Here is a 19,191-nt window from a genome sequence, read left to right on the forward strand (position 1 = left end):
AGACAGAGAAAGATTAGCTCCAGCCTAGTTTTTAGATCACTGAAACAGTTGATGAAGCAATGAGTCTAAATCATTTGGTTTTAGCGGCAAGCAGATTTGCAAATCATCTGCAAAGCAATGAAAGGAGATGTTGTGTTTCTTAAAAATGGAACCCAAGGGCACCATATATCACGAAAACAGCAAAGGACCCAAAATAGACACTTGGGGCACTCAACAGGTGAGAGGGGCCACAGAAGAAGAACATTCACCAAGTTGTATAGAGTAATTCCTTTCTGTAAAAAAAGATTGGAGCCATTCAAGGGCAGTACCCTTAATGCCCACTTTTTCAAGTTGGGGATAAAGAATTGAGTGATTGACTATATCAGAGGCGGCAGTCAAATCTAAAAGCACTTAAAAAGCTGAGTTTTCAGAGTCAGCAGTTAAAAGTAGATCATTAAACACTCTTACAAGGACAGTTTCAGTACTGTGGTTACGCCTAAAACCAGACTGAAACGTTTCATAAATACTAGAATTGTGCAGGAAAGACTGCAGTTGATTCAAAACAATTTTTTCCAGACAAAAGCGAGACAAAAATGTCATACAACAAACAGTATGCAAGGAGTTCTGCTCAAGTGTGGAAGATTTCAGTTCAGAGCTGTTGAAAAAGTCTGAGGCACTCAAGAGGATGATGGGTTAAAAAGCCTTTAAAATCCGATAAAAACATGTGCCTGCATTTCAGCCATCAGGGCCTCCATCAGGGCAAGTATGACATTTTTGTCATCCAGATGTACTTGTAATAAGCTCTGAGTCTATTGAGCTCTGAACCGTCATACTTTCTTGATCTTTGTAACAATCATTCCCTATTAACATGGCCAGATTATCGTGCCATGGAGGCAAAAATGATCTTAGAGCAGCTTCTGACGCACTGTTCCTTCTGCTCTGTGTTTACTCGGTTGCCTCTAGTAGGGGAGACAGGGTGTAGTTGTAACAGCACCACTTTCCACAGGAAGGCACTACCTGAGAGGCATGCGATTAACTTCATGTATGGACACTCCCCATCTGGCCTCTCATCTGGCCTTTCAGAGCCGTATGAGTAAGTATGCAGCCAAAACACTGATTTTCAAGTAAGAATTTAATTTTTTTAGACCAGTTCTATATTTTGATTAGAACAGATACTGTTAAATTAAAACTCTGTAACCTCTATTAGATTAGGTAGTAGTCTCTTAGGCACCATGAGGAATTCATGACCGGCAGGGATGAGGATGGCTGTACACATTTTTTCTGTCATACTCAGCATGCCAAGTCAGAGGGTGAGGAATGATAAACGCACATGGACCATGATGTAACCATTTAGCGGTGCATATTCACAAAACACATTTTATGCTGTCAGATCATAAGTACAACCTTGTTTATCAAAATGTCGCCGATTTTGGGAAGGCTTGGCAGATTGATAAACTGTCATTCATCAAGAATTTGTTGAAATAGCCAAGCTCGTCACGTCCACCTGCTTCCAGTGTTTATGCTAAATGTAACTAACCGACTCCTAGCTCTAACTCTACACTTGAAAGAATTGTTGAACATTTTGGGAAATACACTTGTTTGCTTTATTGCTGAGGGTTAGAGGAGATGATCAATAACCTCTCATGTCTGTATGGTAAATATGAAGCTACCCCCAGCAGCCTGTATGCTAGGCTGAATGGACTATGATCAGGGACTGGCTTTGTACAATGGCTAAACAACCTACTGGCTCCTCTAAAGCTCACTAACACAACACGTTATATGCATCTATTTTTGAATCTGCATATTCATGTTTCACATGAGAGAAGCCCTAACTAAAGAGCTGCTGATAGTCTGACAAACAGAATTACTGTAATAAAGCCCTGAAACATAAATCATTCTCTATTTAAACTACAACCACAACCACAACCCCACACAAGATAACTGTATGACTTTATAAACAGTATAACTCTTTCCTGTTCTGTAGGAAGGACAGCTGAAAAAAATGACACTCACAAAAATAACATTGATATTATGTGCACTATTACCTTTTTCAATATGTGCAATATCGCTCATTATTATTATCATATACAATACAATGTTAATGTTGATTATCAGGTGCCATAAAACTTATTTTTTGCTACCTTCAATATCACTACCAATTTGACTCAATTTGTCATTGTCAATACTGCTTTTTTCTATTTAAGTTTAAATTTTAGTCACTTGTACTTTACTGGTCTTACTTCTATTGTTATTATGTTGGACACAGGTTTATGCATTTATCTCATTAAACACCATATTTAGTGTATTTCACTAATATTTATATGTATAAAATAATATATAAACTTTATATGAATAGCACCTTTAAAAAGGTCAAACGTTTACAAAGTGCTTTGGCAAATAAAGCAAAAGCGGGAAACTCAGGAAGACGATATTACAGAATAAACAGTCAAGACAAACACAAGGAAGCCCAGTCTGAGGTGAGTTAAAACAAAAAGCCAGAACAGAAAATGAAGCTCAGCGTAAATTCATGCAGGACACGGAAGTCATAAACCCCAGCTGTAGTCAGCTGACAGCCAGCTGATCAGATCATCACCAGTCTCCGACCAACCACATTCACTCTTCCGAATCAGGTGGTCCTTTTAAACCGAAGCCGTCATTCACTGATCTCTCCTTCAACACCGCTGCACGTACATCACTGCAAGCTTGCCACCACCACCCCAGCCTCCACCTGCTTAGTCCGAGCCAAATGGCTAATTTATCTAGTTGCCTCGACTTCACTCCTGCGGGGGGTATGCATTGCGCTCCCTAGATTGACCTAGCATGCTGTTTGTCAAATCCGGGGGGGCTCCTGGAGAGGAGCCTTCAGCGCCAAGCCTAACTGTATATCATTTGTCGCAATAAATGATTTAAGTAAATGACGAGAGTGTTCCTGAATGAAGTGTAAGAACTCAAAAAGTCAAGATGATCGGGAAGTAATGCAAAAATAAGAATAAGTAATAGAATAATTTCAATAAAGGACGATAAGTAGACGACATCACAAGAAAGGACAGTGAATAGATTGGGGTGGCTGTGGCTCAGGGATAGAGTTATTGTCTTTAAGTTCGCTGGTTCGATTCCCCTGGTCTGTATGTTTAAGTGTCTTTGGGCAATATACTGAACCCCAAATTGCTCCAGATGTGAAAAAACAACACAAGGGAGGAATTAAATGTATTATTCTTATTGTCTTAGACCTGCTGTGGTTGACCCTGACCTGGGGAACCCACTGGTTATACTGTAATTTGATTTTTTTTTTTATTGTTGTATTGTAAATATTTGTAGCAATCTCTTGATTTAAAAATGTCCACTTACAATACACACTGACATGTGATTTTTTATGTCTTATCTGCTGTCTTAAACTGAGTCAACTCAGGAGAATCATGATGTTTGCCTGTAAAATAAATAGGAAGAAAGGGCCCTGCCCTTTCTGGACTTTTGTTACTTTTGCCACCAAAGATGAGAAGGAGAGGAGATGTTCACGTTCAATGTGATGCATTTGGAAAACCAAGGGCAATTTGTGTTTTGTAGATTTGGGGTCTTGAAAAGGTGGAAAAATGTGATGTAGCATTGATGAGCTTTCTTTTAATGTCATTGCCTTATTTTTAAGGATTGCTTATTTAAACATATGAACTATGTTTCATATTAACATGGACGGTGGTGATCATAAAGAATGATCGCTCAGTGTAAGTGAACTTTCAGTTTGTTTTACTGATGTTTAGCAGCTGCGTCTGTAAAGGATTTCACATAACATGTTCTTGATGCGTTTGATGTTTATTTAAATTTACAGATAAACAATAGCCAGGGCGCTCCAATGTAACACAGAATAAAACAAGATATGGCTGAAGGCAAAGATGTTAAGCACACTGAGCGGTGCAGCGACAGGCCACGTGGGCTTCTGCTGTTTCCCTCAGGTCGACGCTCTTCTCGTAGATGCTGCTCAGACCCTCAGAGCGGTTCAGGGTGGTGTCTATGAAAAAATGGAGAGAGTAAAGCAGTTAAAGATAAGATACATGTAGTATCAGTCAGTTTTGTGAAGACTGTTTCTCGCAGACTTACCAGCAGGCACGCAGTGGTAGCCGACAGTGACGGTGGTGGTCCTCAGTGGCATGCAGCCGGGCAGGCAGCGCAGCACGGGCTCAACAGAGTAGCATTTGGACTCCTCGCCGAGGTGGATCATCTGCTTCTCCAACTTCACAGATTCAAGCTTCATGTAGCACTCTGGAGAAGGGTGAAAAAGGAAGGTCAACAGTGCAAAAGCACGTTTCACTACAGTTGTCCTTAGCTTATGTATTGTTTCTTCCCAGTTGTAATTAATCTATAGTTAATTAAACACTGATTTGGCGTGGTTTGTTATAATTACCTGATGCATCACGGCAGGTCTTTCCAGGCAGAACCCAGGAATGAGCGTAGCTGACTGCGTTCTTGCTCAGGCGTTTGTTGGGTGTGCTGTACTCCTGTCTGACTTCGCCGTCAGCCTTGCCACAGATTCCACAGGTCTGTCCTCTCATCCAGTCCACAACTTTAACCTAAAAAACAAAACCCAAACATTTCAGCGTTTGCTGATTTGAAACAAAGTCAAATAAGATCTAAATTTAAAGAAGAAGCCATATTTGTATCACCTTCAGTGTGTTCAGATCCAAGTAGACTTCCTGGAGACCATGGGTGGGAGCGTGGAGAGCGATGCCCTCACCGCTCTGTCGGATCTGAATCTTGCCTGAAAGTGCAAATATTTGATTTTTTAGCTCTCAGCTAATATAAAAAAAATCTGAGTTTGACAGTTAAATTTTAATTAATAAAATAAAAAACCTGCAGGATGATGATATGGCAGGTTGTTGATGGGGATTTCAACTCCATTAATCTTCACCATCATTACACTGTCCTTGGGGTACAGGTCGACATCACTGATGAAACACAATTGAAACACAGTTTATTGTCAATTTCCAGAATCTGTCTGTCTGTCTGTCTGTCTGTCTGTCTGTCTGTCTGTCTGTCTTTCCCCCAAAAGATTTACACATAAATACTGCTTGTCCTTACAGGTCTGCGATCTTGACATTGATGTGGTTCTGTTCCTGTGTCTGGTCCCTCTTCAGCAGAACTATGAATTTCAGTTCTGATGTGCAGTCCTGAGCCAAAACCTGATAGCAAGAATGGGGCATGTCGTTCTTGAATTTCCTGTTGTTGAATGTGATCAGAGTATCTCTGACCATGGTGCACTCAGCTGGAGAGGACAGAAAAGATTAATCAGTATCAGTTTTCTACTAGTTGTCTATGGATCAGCCTCAGTATGATTAGCAGTAGTGATTCTTCCAGTGTCTTAACCTGCATGAGCCTTGGTGAGCATGAAGGAGAGCTTGTCAGCCCAGTTGTTCTGGTATGCTTCCAGCTCAGCAGCGGTGTCTCCGAATGGCAGATTAAGGGGGAGACCAATGCCAAGTTTGTAAATGGCCATCTGTAATATTCCGTCAAAATGGTTATGAAAAGTGTGTATATACAAACTGGTTGACACAGTACAATGCAGACGTTTTCTGTGTGCAGGTAAAACTGTACCTTTGGCGTCTTCAGCACGACATTCAGCATTTTCTCAGAAGCAACAGTAACAGTCAGTTCGATCTGTTTAGCATTGTTCTTGACCTTTGCCTGGCTGATTCCGGCCTCCTGAGCCATGCGGGAAATGTACTCAGAGATCCTAGGCAGACATAAAGATTAAGGTTATTTTAAAGTTTTTATTTACTCGAAAAACGGATGAAAATGTTTGAAATCTACATTCATTTTTGACATTACTCCTTTGCGTAGCGGTTTATGCTCTTTGGCAGTTTCTCCCAGGAAATCTTCAGGCGGGCTGCAGGCTCTTTACCCACAAGACCGGTCTCAGCTGTGATTTCTGTCATGTATTGTTTGCACTCAATGCCCCAGGCAATCTTGGCCTGAGAGAAATTTAAATCAGTCAACATCTAAAGCATGATACACATTTGTTACTTTTTCCAATGTAACCAAATCTAAGTTTGTTTTTTTCACCATCAGCTTGTGGTCGCTCAGCTTCACACCATCAGCACAGATTCGCCAGTGGTCGTTCTCGGCCAGGTTAGCGAAAATGACCTGCACTCTGGCAGCAGTTCTGTCGAAATAAGCTGCAATCTGGTATCCCTGAACCTTATGGTCTGCTCTCACAGCGCGGATGAGGATGGTTACTGCAGGAGTGATGGCGTTGGCCAGGTACTTGGCCTTATAGTGCAAACAATAGGTTGACGTTGATGAGTTTTATAAACGTTTTGTTTTGTTTCCCACTGAGTACAAGAGTCTTGGAAAGGCTTGGTATGTTGACTTACCTTATTGTAGATGGCTTCGAAACTATAGGCACTGCTCTTGCTGTTGGCGTGGGCTGTTGAGAGGGCATGCTGCGAACAAAGAAATTTGAAAAAAACATTTAACGTGTTCAAACAGAGTACATGATGCAGCTGTCTCAAAACAAACAGATTATTACCTGGTGGATGTGGCTTTTGATAAACTTCATCGCCTTCAGTTCTTGCTGTAATGGAAAAATAAGTCGATTAATTGCAGCACATACTTTATGATTTAGTCTTTTTAATAGAGCTACAGTTGTCTCACCTTGGACAGGGAGCTGGACTGGGAGGAGCTGGAGCTGGAAGAGCTGGACTTGACGGATGAGCGACTGGATGAAGCGCTGCGGGAAGAACTCTTTGAGCCAAGGCTAGACCTGCTGGAGGAGCTGCTGGAGCTGGAGGAGCTGCTGGAGCTGGAGGAGCTGCTGGTCAGTCTCTTGGATCTCGTGCCGATGGGTGCAACAGCGTCGACTAGCTTGCTTGTGCGGCGAGAGGAGGAGCTGGAGGAGGACTTGGATGACACAGAGGAGGAGCTGCTTGAACGAGACCTGCTGGAGCTAGAGCTGGAGCTGGAAGAACTTGATGTTCTGTTCTTCAGACCAGGAACCAGGATGTTCTTGAGTTTCATCAGCACATTCTTGTCCTCAAGAATTTCCTCTTCTCCACTAATGTTGATCACCTTGAGGATTTTTTCTGCTGCTTTATCTCCGACCTGAATCTCAATTTCAATCTTCTCGATGACTGGTCCAGCAGCTGCAACCAAAAAGTAAAGAAGAAAAGAAAAGATACTATGTTTTCGCAGCTTCTTAAAAAAACCTTCTATCAGTAATACGAGTCATCCATCTCACTTGCCTGGAGCAACCTCTACTGAGACAGCATGTTTTCCAATCATGGCGTAGAGTGGGCAGTCTCTGATGAAGACAGCGTTGCGAGATTCAATCTCAGTGCATGCCTTGATTCCAAAGGTTTCAATTGCGGCACACATTCTCTTCTCAAAGCCCTTGGGGAGTTTCAGTTGGCTGGCAATTTTCCTTGGCAGGTCAACGGGAATGATTTCAGATGATGCTGACTGTGAAACGACACCAGAAGACACCATGTTAATTTGAAGTAAGGTAGCTGTTTTTGTTGCGAAAGGTGGTCAATTTCGTTGTACAATGTACAATGACAATAAAGTTCTATTCTATTCTATTCACTGACTCATACTCACCATATCACCAGCCAGAGAAGATGCTCTGCTAGAAATCTTTGAGGTGAAGATCTCCCTGGACAGCTGTGTTGCAACTTCAGATGGAATCATTGGTGTCATTTTGGCAGCTGCGAGGTCCTCCACATTTCTTGCGACAGCAAAAGTCTCAACACTGTTTAAGACAATAAAAATACTATTAGAAAAAGATTGAAAACCTGGTGATACATGCTGCCTGGAGATGTTAAGTACATACAGTGCAGATGCAACTTTATCGATGCCCTGAACCGGAAGGAACTGAAGCTTGAAGTTGCCCTTGATCAGGTCGATTCTTGCTTCCATCTTTGCAGGAACGATTGTGTGAACTCTGGCTCTTGACAGCAGGGCAGCCTGGATCAGAGCGGTATTCACTCCCATAACTGCATAGGTATGCATGGAGACACTGCAAAGGACATAAAACATTAACTTGAATTCTGAGGGTTTTTGTTTTTTTTGGTAATCAAACTGATTAAGAAAGGAGTGTAAATAGTTTTCAAGTAAGCAACAAGTATATCACCTTGGAGCAATGGCAGCCCTCATGCTGATATCAGACTTCAGAAGCTGGGCAGCGTGGAAGTTTGCAGGCAGAGGTGGTGACACAGTTGCTTGGACTATAAAAAACACATATTTAGCATCAGTCTACATATTTTTGGCAATCAGCAACAGTTAAGCTACACCAGTGAAACCTACACTCAATAGATGCAGCAGCCACGGCAGCAGTGTAGAAACTGAGCTCCATGGGGAGACCGACAGTGGTGGGAAGGATGCGACGAACCTCAGCAACCAGCATTGGTTTAGCATAATGCAAGGCGAAACCAGACAGCAAAGCGTCCAAAGCCTTCATGCCATAAGTCTGAATTGCTGGTCCACTGGCAAGCTGTAAACATGAAATTATCAACAAGGTATCAGATAATGAGTTCACAATAGAATGATTATTTAGCTGTCATGTGTGCAGTAGAAGATGTTGTACCTCAATGATCTGATCAACGATGGCTTTGTCAATGTTGGCAAAAGCAATTTCCTGTCCGAAGAACTTGACATACATGGAAGCCAGGGGCTGGCTTGTGGGACGAGCTCTCCAATCAGAAAGCTTTGCAGGGAAGGAAATAGTACATTAAAAACCAAAGCTTTTACAAACAAATTGCACTTTGATTGCACAATAAGATCCCTTGAACTTACAGCCTTCAGGACTTGTTTCATCTTGGCAATCCTCTCAGCTTTCTCAGGAAGCTCGTTGACCTTCAGAAGGGCCTCTTGGATTCCTTCAGTTCTCACTCCAAGCTGGAAAAAGGCAAAATAGCCAATATAGCAATACAAATTATACCTTGCATATAATTACAGCCGATATTTACAGCAAATGTATCTAATTTGAAAATTACCAATGCCCAGAATCCGAAGGTTAACAGCCTGAGGTGTAGACATTAATCCAAAAGGCTAATTCCTTAACCCTAACCTTACCCAAAGGTTGATAGGACTGGAAGGCATGCCAGACATATATGAGCATTTCAAAGCGTTAACCTGGTACATGATAAATGATTTTCAAACCTCAAGAACATCAGCATAAGCTCCTGCCAGGTAGGTGCGAGCTTTGGCCACTATGGCTTTTGGCAAAACAGTTGCAGCATCGTTGATGTAGAAGGCGCTGGCAGCAGCACCCATCATCCAGGGGTCTGCAAGGAGAAATTCTCTGTCAAACCACACATTCAAAATGATTTGAAATCTCTCATTACAATTTTTACGCTGTTGTGCTCTTACTGTGGTAGGCATCGAAGTGGAGTGCTCTGCTGAAGCGGTAGCTCAGTCTGTCGAACTTGGGGCTGAGGATCTTCACAGCAACGTTACAAGCGGCAGCACTGTTCAGAGTTAAATTATGTGAGATTCTAGGTGCTGACATGTTTAAATGGCAAGAAACTGCAAAATGAAATATTTCAGTTCTTACACAGAGGCAAAGTCGGGAGCAGTGTTCTTGGTCATGGCTTTCATGTAGGAGTAGACAAAACTAGCGACCTGCAGATTTGATTCCTTCAAGAGGACATCAGCAAGAGTGGTCACCAGACCCATGGGCAGCTTGGTCTCAAACAGAATGATAGCAGCGACCATACGGAGCTCTGGGCGGAGAGCCTTATCCATAAACAGCTGAACAGCTATTTCCTGGACCTAATTCACAAAGATGAATGTTATTTATGAAATTGCTCCAAAAAATAGCTCTGGAGTGCATTTGCTCTTAATAATGGAAGGAATCAGAAAATTAGGTTGCACCATCTTGGGCTCCTTCTTAGCCATGTTCCTCAGGGCTAGAGCAGTATCAATGTGAACTCTGTGTGGCAGGGAAGCACCAGTTGTGCCAAAGCTGGGTAGGAGCTTCATGATCGGCTTAAGACTGGCAGGGTGGCCAGCATTACCCAGAACTTTAAGGGCGACAATGAGTTGCTCAGTTTCACCTTTGGCGACAGCCTGGACAAGAATCTCATGGATCGGCTGTGGGAGGGGAAGAGAAAAAGATTCAAGTAACAGGTGTTTCAAGTCAATTTCAGTCATATAAAACACATGTAAAAGTGATACATACCTTCACAAGCTCAGCAGGGCAAGTTGGGTTCTCTGCACAATATTTAGCAACCAGGGTACCGTATCCCAGCATGACGATCTCACGCAGAACTGGGTTTTCTTGGATCTTGTGGTGCATAGCCAGGCCCTGAAAAATAAAGAACTGATTATGCCTCTCTCTCTTCTCACATCATCAACAAAATGCTCAAGAAAACCATTAGTATTGACATACCTCAGCAAGCTTGATGGCCTCCATGTCAGCTGTCACCATGTGCACGGATGCCAGAAGGGCCTGAGCAGTTTCAGCAATAGTCAGCTCACCAACCAGGAACTTCTCCTTGAGGAACCTCAGAGCAACGTGAGTACCAATGGCAGGGACAGCATTCAGCATCCAGTGCCTAGGGAAGAGAGATATTATTATATTATCAATAGCACTATTTTTCTTCATCTTTCATGGAATGAAAATTGCAGTTACCTGTAATCTGGTCTAGTTTTGTACTGAGTCCAGAGGGCCTCAATACTCTCAAATCTGGCCACACGCAGCAGCTGGATGAGTTCAATAAACTTCAGAGGGGCATCTTCGTGGACCTTGGCCACATTGTTGGCCACCAGGTGGTTCAGAATCTCAACAATCTATCAGTAAACAAAATATTTCCTGTGTCAAAGTCTGTGTCTACAGGATGAATTAAACAACAACCTGGTTAAGAGGGAATATTTCTTAAAGTACCTGAGCCTCGGCATTGCTGATCCTCAGAAGCTGGATGGGTGTCTGGAGAAGCTCGCTGCCAAACTCATACTGCAGTGATCCACGGTGAAGATATTCTGCTCTGATGGGCTCCACTGGGGTCTTCTCGATCTCCAGGAAGGTCAGGATTTGCCTGTGAGTAAAGATAAGCAATACATCAGTCTATACTGTGGCACTTTGTTCTGAGAGAAATGCTTCTTTTCTCATTTAATCCACATACTTAGCCTCCATCTGGGCAGCGCCATTCAAGATGTTGAAAGGTGAGAACTGGATGAGCTCTGTAGCAGTTGCCTCCAGGAGCAGAGCACCTGTGGCTGCTGGCTTCATGACGTAGTTAAAAGCAGCAGTTCCCTTCAGGGTTGTTCCTCTCTGTATTGACAAACCCACAATGTCATCACACCGGCAGTGTCCCAGAGATTATTAGAGAGTATGAAAGGAGAAAGAAATTGCACTTACAGCCTCACACTCAACACATTTCTCAGTGTAAGCCAAGCCGATGTCCTTAAGAATTCTCTGCTGGCAGTTGTTCATGTCCTTGGTCTTGGTCAACAGGATGCGATCAGCCTTTGCGTCCTCACTGATGACGTAGTGGGTCTTGCACACACCCTGAGCACCAGGCTGGTTCGCAAAAAGCAATTTAAAGTCAGTTTAAGTATCGCAGCATTTCATAGGTTAAAACTATGAAAACGAGTCATTCAGACCTCTTGCAGCTCATAGACATTCTGAGTCTTCTTGATGTTCAGCTGGAGGATGTTGAGGATTCCTCTGTGGAGGTTCAGCACAGTTGCAGAAACGCCAGCAGGGGCAAATACTTTGCCCACAACGCCGTTAGTATACTCAAACTTGATGGGGGTCAAAAGCTGAGCAGCCAGGGCTGAGGTGAGCTTGGTGGCTGGGATGAAAGCATCTTTGGGCCAGATGCCACTGTACTCAAAGATTTCAGGCTCAACAAGCTGTGAGGAGGAGTGACAGTTTGAATTAATTGTGAACACTTGATTGTTTACAAGCAACACGAGAATCATTATTCTAATTAACTTGTTACTGATTATAAATGAATAGTGTTAAAACATTTTGAAGGTCTCTACCTTCAGTATAAAGACATCAGCAGCTGCTGGACCGATCAGAACTTTGCTACGGACTTTGACTCCGGCTCGTGCCAGACCCTCCTCAGGCAGGCCGCCCATGAGAAATGCTTCATATTTGTACATGTGTGTCCTTCCAGCAGCAAACTCTGGGGCTACAATAGTAGACAAGAAAACCAATTTGAGTGAATGCATTTACTCTTCAATGAAATTCTTAAACTGAGATCAAATTTTTGTTTAATTTTACATTTTTAATGGAATACAGTGACAACTTACTTAGGTTGACCTGGTGGCCAGCTATAAAATAGAAAAAAACAGGTTATTTTGGAGTTCATAAAGGAAAAATAAGTTTTGAAAAACTGTGAAGGAAAATGGAGATAGACTTTTTTTCCATACTAGCAAATTGACACTTGGCATAACTGAAGAGCTCAATGTCTATTTTTTCTGTTGCAGCATTGGTTATATATAAACATTACACTTTAAGCAAGTGCAGTAGTAGAAAATACAATTATTATCAGTCAGTATCTTATTTAATTTCTTTTTTCCAAATAAAACACAATATCTGTGTAGAATTGCTCCCCTGTGCTTCCCTGTACTATTATCTCATTCTACAAAAAAACATTTTCCCAAAAATTTTTGTTATTTTAAGTTTAATCTAAGTTTGAATTCACAGTAAATGCACAAAGACATACTTACCGGCAAGAGCCACAGTGATAGCTAGTAAGAGCACCCTCATGGCTGGTGAATGTGAATGATGGTAACCGGAGGCTTCCCTTTTAAAGCCTTTTTTTTGCTGACTGTGTGCCCATCGAAATGTACCATTAAATAAATATCAGATTTCACTGTGACTGGTGTTACAGTGCCCTGAACACACAGATTATACAAACAGTGTAACACACAAATGGAGAAATGTCAAGTTGTTTTAACCTGACTATGTGTCACAACCTGCAACTTTGTCAACTTGATCCTGAAGTGTTGACATGCCAAAAGGAAGCAATCCAACATATATTTGTTTAAGAAAGAAAAAACTCTGTGCTCAGAAAGTAAAACACAATAATACAAAAAAAGTAATTAAGGTGCTCTTTGGTTGAGAACAAATAATCCAAGGCACTCTTCTGGTAAAAAAAAAAAAGCTGAGTCGCAATCGCGAGGCATATATGGCCTTCTTCATAATCCTCAGCATACAGTTTCCCCATTATAAAGGTTGAAGTTGAAGATAATTGCCCACACCTGAGTGAAAATAATTTAAAAAGGACAAACTGGGAGCAAAATGAGCTGAGATGAAACTGAGAGCAGAAAACAAAGCAGTGAGTGTCGGTGACAGTACATCGTTGCTGTTTTGTGTTCTGGTCTCAGTATATCCATGTTTCTCTCAATTTGTCCTTTATTTGAATTATTTTTCTTTTTTCCACACATGTTATACAGCCAGAGGCCAGACTTTCTATATGTCACCTGTGAGTTTACCTGTGTTTTTGTGCAACTATCCTAGGAATCTGTGTGCTGGAGGTTAATAATAATAAAAATGATAATAAAAATAAAACTATGTAGTGTAAAAAAACAACAACACCAGTGGCATCATGTAAACAGACAAGGGTTAAAAGGTGTTTAAGAGGGTTAAAATCCTGAAAATGAATGAATATTTAGTAGTTAGTATCAGGACTGAAGTTGGATAAAAAATGTCACCCAGTGATAAATAAAGATTAATATGTAGTATTTTTAAAATTTTGTTGTACAAGTATGGGGGCTGCGTATTTATTGTATTATTATCATATTATTATTACTATTTATTTGTATAATTTGCATGAGGGTTAAGGTAATGATTTATGCCAAGCTATGCTAAACTCTGTATATAGTAGTTATGGCAACATAAAAGTTAATTTAAGTGTTTTCATTTTACGAACAACTTCGCGCTGTACGCTGTCTGTGTGAAGTTTGTACCATGTCAGCCCCCGTACAGAGGTGACGAAGCTAACGGGAGTTGTGGACAGTTTGAAGTCAAGCTGAAACTGGACCGACTTCACTAAAACTTTGAACTTTAAATCCGCGTGCTGGTCCAAGAATGTCCTGGTTTCTTCTGTTGCTGTCGTCTACAGTGTTGGCCTGCAGGGCTGCAGTCTGTCCGTGTGAGAGACCCGAGCTCTGTCTGCACATCCGACAGGAGAGAGACTTTGAGGTAGCTAACGTCAGTTAACGTTAGTAAACGTTAGCTCGTCAAAATCACGACCAACAACAGTCGCAATGTGTTGTTGTTGAACCTCCACCACCATCAAACATCCTCAACGCATTACTGACAACTTAGCTAGCTAGTATGTAAACATAACAGTAGGTGTTCATGTCTTTGGAGCTGATGCTAACTGACAGTGATCGATTAGTAGGTTATTGATGACCAGTGTAAACGGTAAGATGGTCATTATGGCAGCCAAGCTGCTTCTACAGCTCAGACCTGACAAGTGTGACGTTATCTGAAATATTTTGAGATAAATATATTGATTAATTAGATCAATCGAAATGGAACTCGTAGTATTAACTAAATATGTTTCTTTGCTGTCGATGTCGCATTTCGAAATGACACATTACATGCTCATTTATCAAACTTCCACCACACTGCAGAGAAGACAAATAACAAATCGATTGTTCTGTTGCTCAGACAGATTGAAGAAGGAAGCGGGGGAGAAGTTTCTGCCCAGTGGCAAAAATACATCACCAACCTCTTGTGCCCATGACTGTCATAAAACTGATGTCTTATGATAGAGGTCCATGAAATGTTATGCTCTGGTAGTAAGCATTAAACTGGCATAGTCACCTCCAGAGGATTGAATTTATCATGGTCAAGACATGCTAAAACTCATTTCTTAAATCCTAAATGTCTACTCAAGGAACTGTGCAGACAAAATATCACCTCTTAAGCCATTTCATGACAAAGGAATTTACAAAGCGACAGGAAAGCATGAATGTATCGGTTGTATGAAAATAAGCACTATTTAGTTATCTACTATCCTTAAAAGTTTCACATTTAGATTGTTGTTCCTCTTTATCCACTCCTGCGGTGTCTGTGTTTGGCTATTTGACATGTGATATTTGAGAGGGTTCCTCTTTTTAGGCACATGTGGCCTCTTGGACTTCTGTTAGGTGTGTCCTGTTGCTTCAGAATCACACATGAACGTGCTGATTTAAAGAACATTTTTTTTTGTAGCTATTCGATCATCAATAGTCAGTAATTTACAGTTGACAAATTCTACAAATAGACCCTTCTCAGCTGCAATCCAGTAAAATTACTACTTTTTAAATTTTATTTTAGTATCTTGATAATGTTTTGTCTGAAAATGTTTCCAAATGTTGGGACAAAATATTGTTTTATAGAAGTTTCCTATTTGGAAATCTGTCAGTCAAAAAATTCTGAAAAGAAAAATGTAATGGGACATAAATATGAATCGCAGCAGTTAATCTCACAGTCATGTGTCCATGTTGTTATCTGTGTTTCTTTCAGGTGTTTGTGTTTGATGTGGGTGGAAAGGCATGGAAGTCCTACAACTGGAGCATGGTAACAACAGTGGCAACGTTTGGAAAATATGACCCTGAACTCATGTGTTACGCTCACTCTAAAGGAGCTCGGGTTGTGCTCAAAGGTAGAGTGAGTTTTCGCACTTAGCTGCAGGATGAATTGGTCATGATTGTTTGACCAGCAGTTTTACAAAGGTCAAAGGATACATTTATAGCACCCACATGATAGTTTTGTTTTTGTAAATGCTCCCACTGTCTCAGTGAATCTTATTGTTAATTTCTTTAACCAATTCCTGACACATTTCGTGTCGAACTGCTGACGGCACGAGTGGAAGCAGTTAATCGATACGCCTTCCTCATAATCATGTCCATCTCTGTCTTTCTTTGTTGGTGGGAACAGGTGACATTCCCCTCTCCTACATTGTGGACCAAGATAACAGGACAGCGTGGATAACAGAGAAGGTCAACTTGGCCAAGAGTCAGTTTATGGATGGGATCAACCTTGACATTGAACAGTCAGTGGAGGAGGGGTCACCAGAGTATTATGCTCTGACAGACCTGGTGAAAGAGACCACAGAGGCCTTCCACAGGGAGTTACCAGGTTCACAGGCAAGACAGTGGTTTGATATCATTGTACTGGCCATTTTCTTTTTCCTTTTCCTGTTAAATTCAGTGAAAGCCTCAAACCTCTCTATCGCCCAAAATAAGAGTTAACCAAAATTAATCCATAAAGTGCTGTTTCTTATCCTGATCTCTAGGTCTCATTTGATGTTGCCTGGTCACCAAAATGCATCGACAAGCGCTGCTATGATTACGTAGCCATCGCTGAATCCTGCGACCTGCTGTTTGTGATGTCCTATGATGAACAGAGCCAGATCATGGGCGACTGTATCGCAATGGCAAATGCCCCACTCTCTCAGACACTGAATGGTTTGTTGTCCTGTAGTTCAGTTCAGCTTGTTAATGCAGACAATAGTCATTACCACATATGAACTGCCTGTTATCTCTCTTTAAAGCTTATGACCAATATTTGAATCTGAGGATCGATCGAAAGAAGCTGGTAATGGGAATGCCATGGTACGGCTATGACTACCCATGCGTCAACCTCACCCAGGTAAGATATCGTTCAATTAAAATGCTACACAAATGTAAGCGGTTAACTTTTTTACCGACATGGCTTCAATTTCGTGACAAGTATCATGACTTTTTTGACAGACATTCATGGTCCTCAGAGGCTGAATGTGACCGTCGATATGAGACGAGACAAAAGCTTTACATTAAACTGTGTTTAAGATTTTAACAAACAAGTAAGATTTTAACAAACAAGTAAGACATACATTTCCATTAACAAAATCAAACCAAACTTTGTGAACGTGAAACATATCACATGTTTGATGTTGGTGTTCCCCTTTCATGTAGCCAGCAGCCACAAGCAGTTTGACATTTTTAGAATTATGTACAGACATTCATGATCCTCACAGCATTAATCCTAACACCTTTAGTGATCCTCTGACCTTTCTGCTAGCATCACAAGCAGGTCAAAGTTTTCACTAAAGAACATTTACTGGATGTATTGACACATGTGATGCAGACATTCATGGTCTCCAGACTATACATCTTAAAAGGGAATTAAATTTTTTTTAAACTTGGGCCCTATAAATACATGTTTTGTTGTGTAAATGATCTCCCAATCAATTTAAAAATCTGTCCACTTGGCTGCAATGGCTGAAACGTAATGCCAAAATGTCCCTTTAATGACTTGCTAATCCCTGGCTTTTCTACTAGCGCCATCCTGAGGTTGACATTTGTGGTTTCAGGTGAAACAAATGTGTGTCCACCTCAGGATGATGAAGATCCTTTCACTTTTCATCTAGCACCATCTTCTGGTCAAACATCATACCTGTCAAATACTTCAGTTTATAACCAAATGCATGTAAAACTAATAGCAATCCCATCTGCCTCATGTTAGCATCATGCATGTAGTTAGCATTATAAATTCTGAATGTGTATCAATCTGACCTCACTGTTATTTATGTAATGTTCATCTCCCAGTTAATTCCTCCAGCAGAAACAGACGAGTGAGAGGGAAGTCTGATTAAGCCAGTATTATTATGTTGGTACTTTTATTGGACTGGTTGAAAATAAGAAAAACAAAAAAGCACACCAGATTTTTGGTTTAATGCATTATATAATTAATTTAAGGATCGCCTTTGTGACTTACCCCTTTTCCCTGTTACCTGTGCTCTTGAATGATATATGTTACAGCAAATGTTGTTGAAGGGAACGCATTATTTACACTTATTTCACCATTGCAGGATATTGTAATTTGTTCTGTGTTAAATGTAAACACATATATTCCTTTATGTCTTCTCCACTACCAGGAGGGAACATGTTATATAGCCAAAGTTCCTTTCCGCGGAGCCCCCTGCAGCGATGCAGCTGGAAAGCAGAAAACATACAAGTGGATCATGAAACAGGTCAACGTCTCACTGTCCGGCAGGCTCTGGGACAACGAGCAGCGGGCTCCTTACTTCAACTACAAGGTAAGTTGTCTTTATTTTATAGTTCAAGCCTTAATACTGTTTTAATTTGCCTTAAAATGTAGGGGTAGGGATCGGTTCGAGCTTAAATGTTTTATTGGTTAGCAAGGTGGGTTCCTTTTTTACGTATCATTTTTCTCTCTGCCAAGTTCAAACTTGACTACTGCAGGTAATTTTTTCATGACTCAACAAATCAGGCAGGCATTTCAAACAGAGCTGTTTATTTCAAGTGCTGGCGTCCAACCGAGCTACCACAGTGTCACAAAACAAATCACCACTTCAAAAAAGCAATAAAACATTACTGCTGAGCACCGTTTCATTGAGTCTTAAAGTCTTCTCACACCGCAAGATGGCACCTTCATCGGTTCTCATTTTGTTGTAAGTCATCTGCACTTTTTTCCCCTCGCAGGACGAGCAAGGACAGATTCATCAGGTTTGGTATGATGACCCAGAGAGTATTTGTCCAAAGGCGGACTATGTGACATCTAAAGGTTTGAGGGGCATTGGCATGTGGAATGGCAACATCTTGGACTACAGTGATGAGCCTGTCGCCAGGCAGCAGACCGCAATGATGTGGAATGCTCTCCTAGGATGCTAGCTGGGAAACAGTTAACACTGCTGCAGAAATTCACATTACTGCTCAGCCTGCCGTTTGTGGCTAAGTCAATATATCCTTCTGTAGCAGTAATGGGGTGAGACTTCTCTCTGAGTTCAGGGACGCATACTTGCACTTCAGGGTTTATTGTGGCTTTTATTGCTGTTGTCTTTGAATGTAGTTAACGTCTCAGACATTCCTCTGTGCTAACAGAAGCAACTGTCATTCTACAACCAATCATTGTAACGTGACGGGCACAAACAGTGTTTTTGATTGAGCTTACTGAGATCTGTGCACTTTAAATTTTCAAGAATAAAACATTTTCTGAAGCATTTAAGTTTTTTAGCTTTCTTCCTATACCAGCTAGCTTACAGCACCTGATACCTTTGACAAGTCAACAGTGTCAGCATCACTAACAAATCAAATGGCATATTAAAGAGTAACTGCGCCTTTTGTGGCACACATGTAATCTGATACATTTCCTCCAGTGATGTCGCCTAGTGGCTCAGTTGCATTGTTGGAGTAAAAAAAAACAAAACAATATCCTGTTCTGCTGTATTGACTTAGATCAGTGTAGGTTAGACTGCTGGACTGCTTTTCACAACC

The 19,191-nt window shown here is 41.2% G+C and overlaps 2 protein-coding genes across 3 annotated transcripts; one reads left to right on the plus strand and one right to left on the minus strand.

The window, feature by feature from the left end:
- Nucleotides 1-3,770: 3,770 nt before the first annotated feature.
- Nucleotides 3,771-12,693, minus strand: LOC115590775 (vitellogenin-2). The gene is made up of 34 exons (XM_030432169.1): nucleotides 12,646-12,693; nucleotides 12,226-12,246; nucleotides 11,953-12,104; nucleotides 11,569-11,820; nucleotides 11,324-11,485; nucleotides 11,088-11,236; nucleotides 10,850-11,000; nucleotides 10,598-10,755; nucleotides 10,355-10,520; nucleotides 10,145-10,270; nucleotides 9,838-10,056; nucleotides 9,518-9,735; nucleotides 9,334-9,431; nucleotides 9,124-9,248; nucleotides 8,758-8,859; nucleotides 8,549-8,668; nucleotides 8,269-8,455; nucleotides 8,096-8,189; nucleotides 7,796-7,981; nucleotides 7,564-7,714; nucleotides 7,209-7,425; nucleotides 6,622-7,109; nucleotides 6,497-6,541; nucleotides 6,342-6,410; nucleotides 6,031-6,237; nucleotides 5,797-5,939; nucleotides 5,563-5,701; nucleotides 5,335-5,464; nucleotides 5,050-5,233; nucleotides 4,822-4,916; nucleotides 4,635-4,729; nucleotides 4,376-4,541; nucleotides 4,072-4,233; nucleotides 3,771-3,982 (listed from the first exon to the last, which is right to left on the minus strand). Exons 1-34 carry the CDS (start codon nucleotides 12,683-12,685, stop codon nucleotides 3,870-3,872), a joined length of 5,130 nt encoding a protein of 1,709 aa, XP_030288029.1. The 5' UTR covers nucleotides 12,686-12,693; the 3' UTR covers nucleotides 3,771-3,869.
- A 1,176-nt stretch (nucleotides 12,694-13,869) lies between these two features.
- ctbs (chitobiase, di-N-acetyl-) lies at nucleotides 13,870-18,922 on the plus strand. Of its 2 annotated transcripts, none has more exons than XM_030433419.1 (7): nucleotides 13,870-14,122; nucleotides 15,437-15,575; nucleotides 15,851-16,059; nucleotides 16,209-16,380; nucleotides 16,467-16,564; nucleotides 17,832-17,993; nucleotides 18,400-18,922. In XM_030433419.1, the coding sequence occupies exons 1-7, from the start codon at nucleotides 14,009-14,011 to the stop codon at nucleotides 18,586-18,588; spliced, it is 1,083 nt and encodes a 360-aa protein (XP_030289279.1). In that variant the 5' UTR covers nucleotides 13,870-14,008; the 3' UTR covers nucleotides 18,589-18,922. The 2 variants fall into 2 exon arrangements, with proteins under 2 accessions (XP_030289279.1, XP_030289281.1); XM_030433421.1 differs by lacking the exon at nucleotides 13,870-14,122 and adding an exon at nucleotides 14,187-14,347.
- Nucleotides 18,923-19,191: the final 269 nt, after the last annotated feature.

Source organism: Sparus aurata, chromosome 11, assembly GCF_900880675.1.
Source record: "Sparus aurata chromosome 11, fSpaAur1.1, whole genome shotgun sequence".
Lineage (NCBI taxonomy): Eukaryota > Metazoa > Chordata > Actinopteri > Spariformes > Sparidae > Sparus > Sparus aurata.

What these genes read in the sequence shown, in the direction of transcription:
- LOC115590775 (XM_030432169.1), bottom strand. Translation starts at nt 12,685, where the DNA reads ATGAGGGTGCTCTTACTAGCTATCACTGTGGCTCTTGCCG. An exon ending in TGGCCACCAGGTCAACCTAA is followed by an intron (nt 12,105 to 12,225) that starts GTAAGTTGTCAC and finishes CTACTATTGTAG; the next exon opens with CCCCAGAGTTTGCTGCTGGA. An exon ending in TCAGCAATGCCGAGGCTCAG is followed by an intron (nt 10,756 to 10,849) that starts GTACTTTAAGAA and finishes GTTTACTGATAG; the next exon opens with ATTGTTGAGATTCTGAACCA.
- ctbs (XM_030433419.1), top strand. Translation starts at nt 14,009, where the DNA reads ATGTCCTGGTTTCTTCTGTTGCTGTCGTCTACAGTGTTGGCCTGCAGG. An exon ending in ACTCTCTCAGACACTGAATG is followed by an intron (nt 16,381 to 16,466) that starts GTTTGTTGTCCT and finishes CTCTCTTTAAAG; the next exon opens with CTTATGACCAATATTTGAAT. An exon ending in CTCCTTACTTCAACTACAAG is followed by an intron (nt 17,994 to 18,399) that starts GTAAGTTGTCTT and finishes TTCCCCTCGCAG; the next exon opens with GACGAGCAAGGACAGATTCA.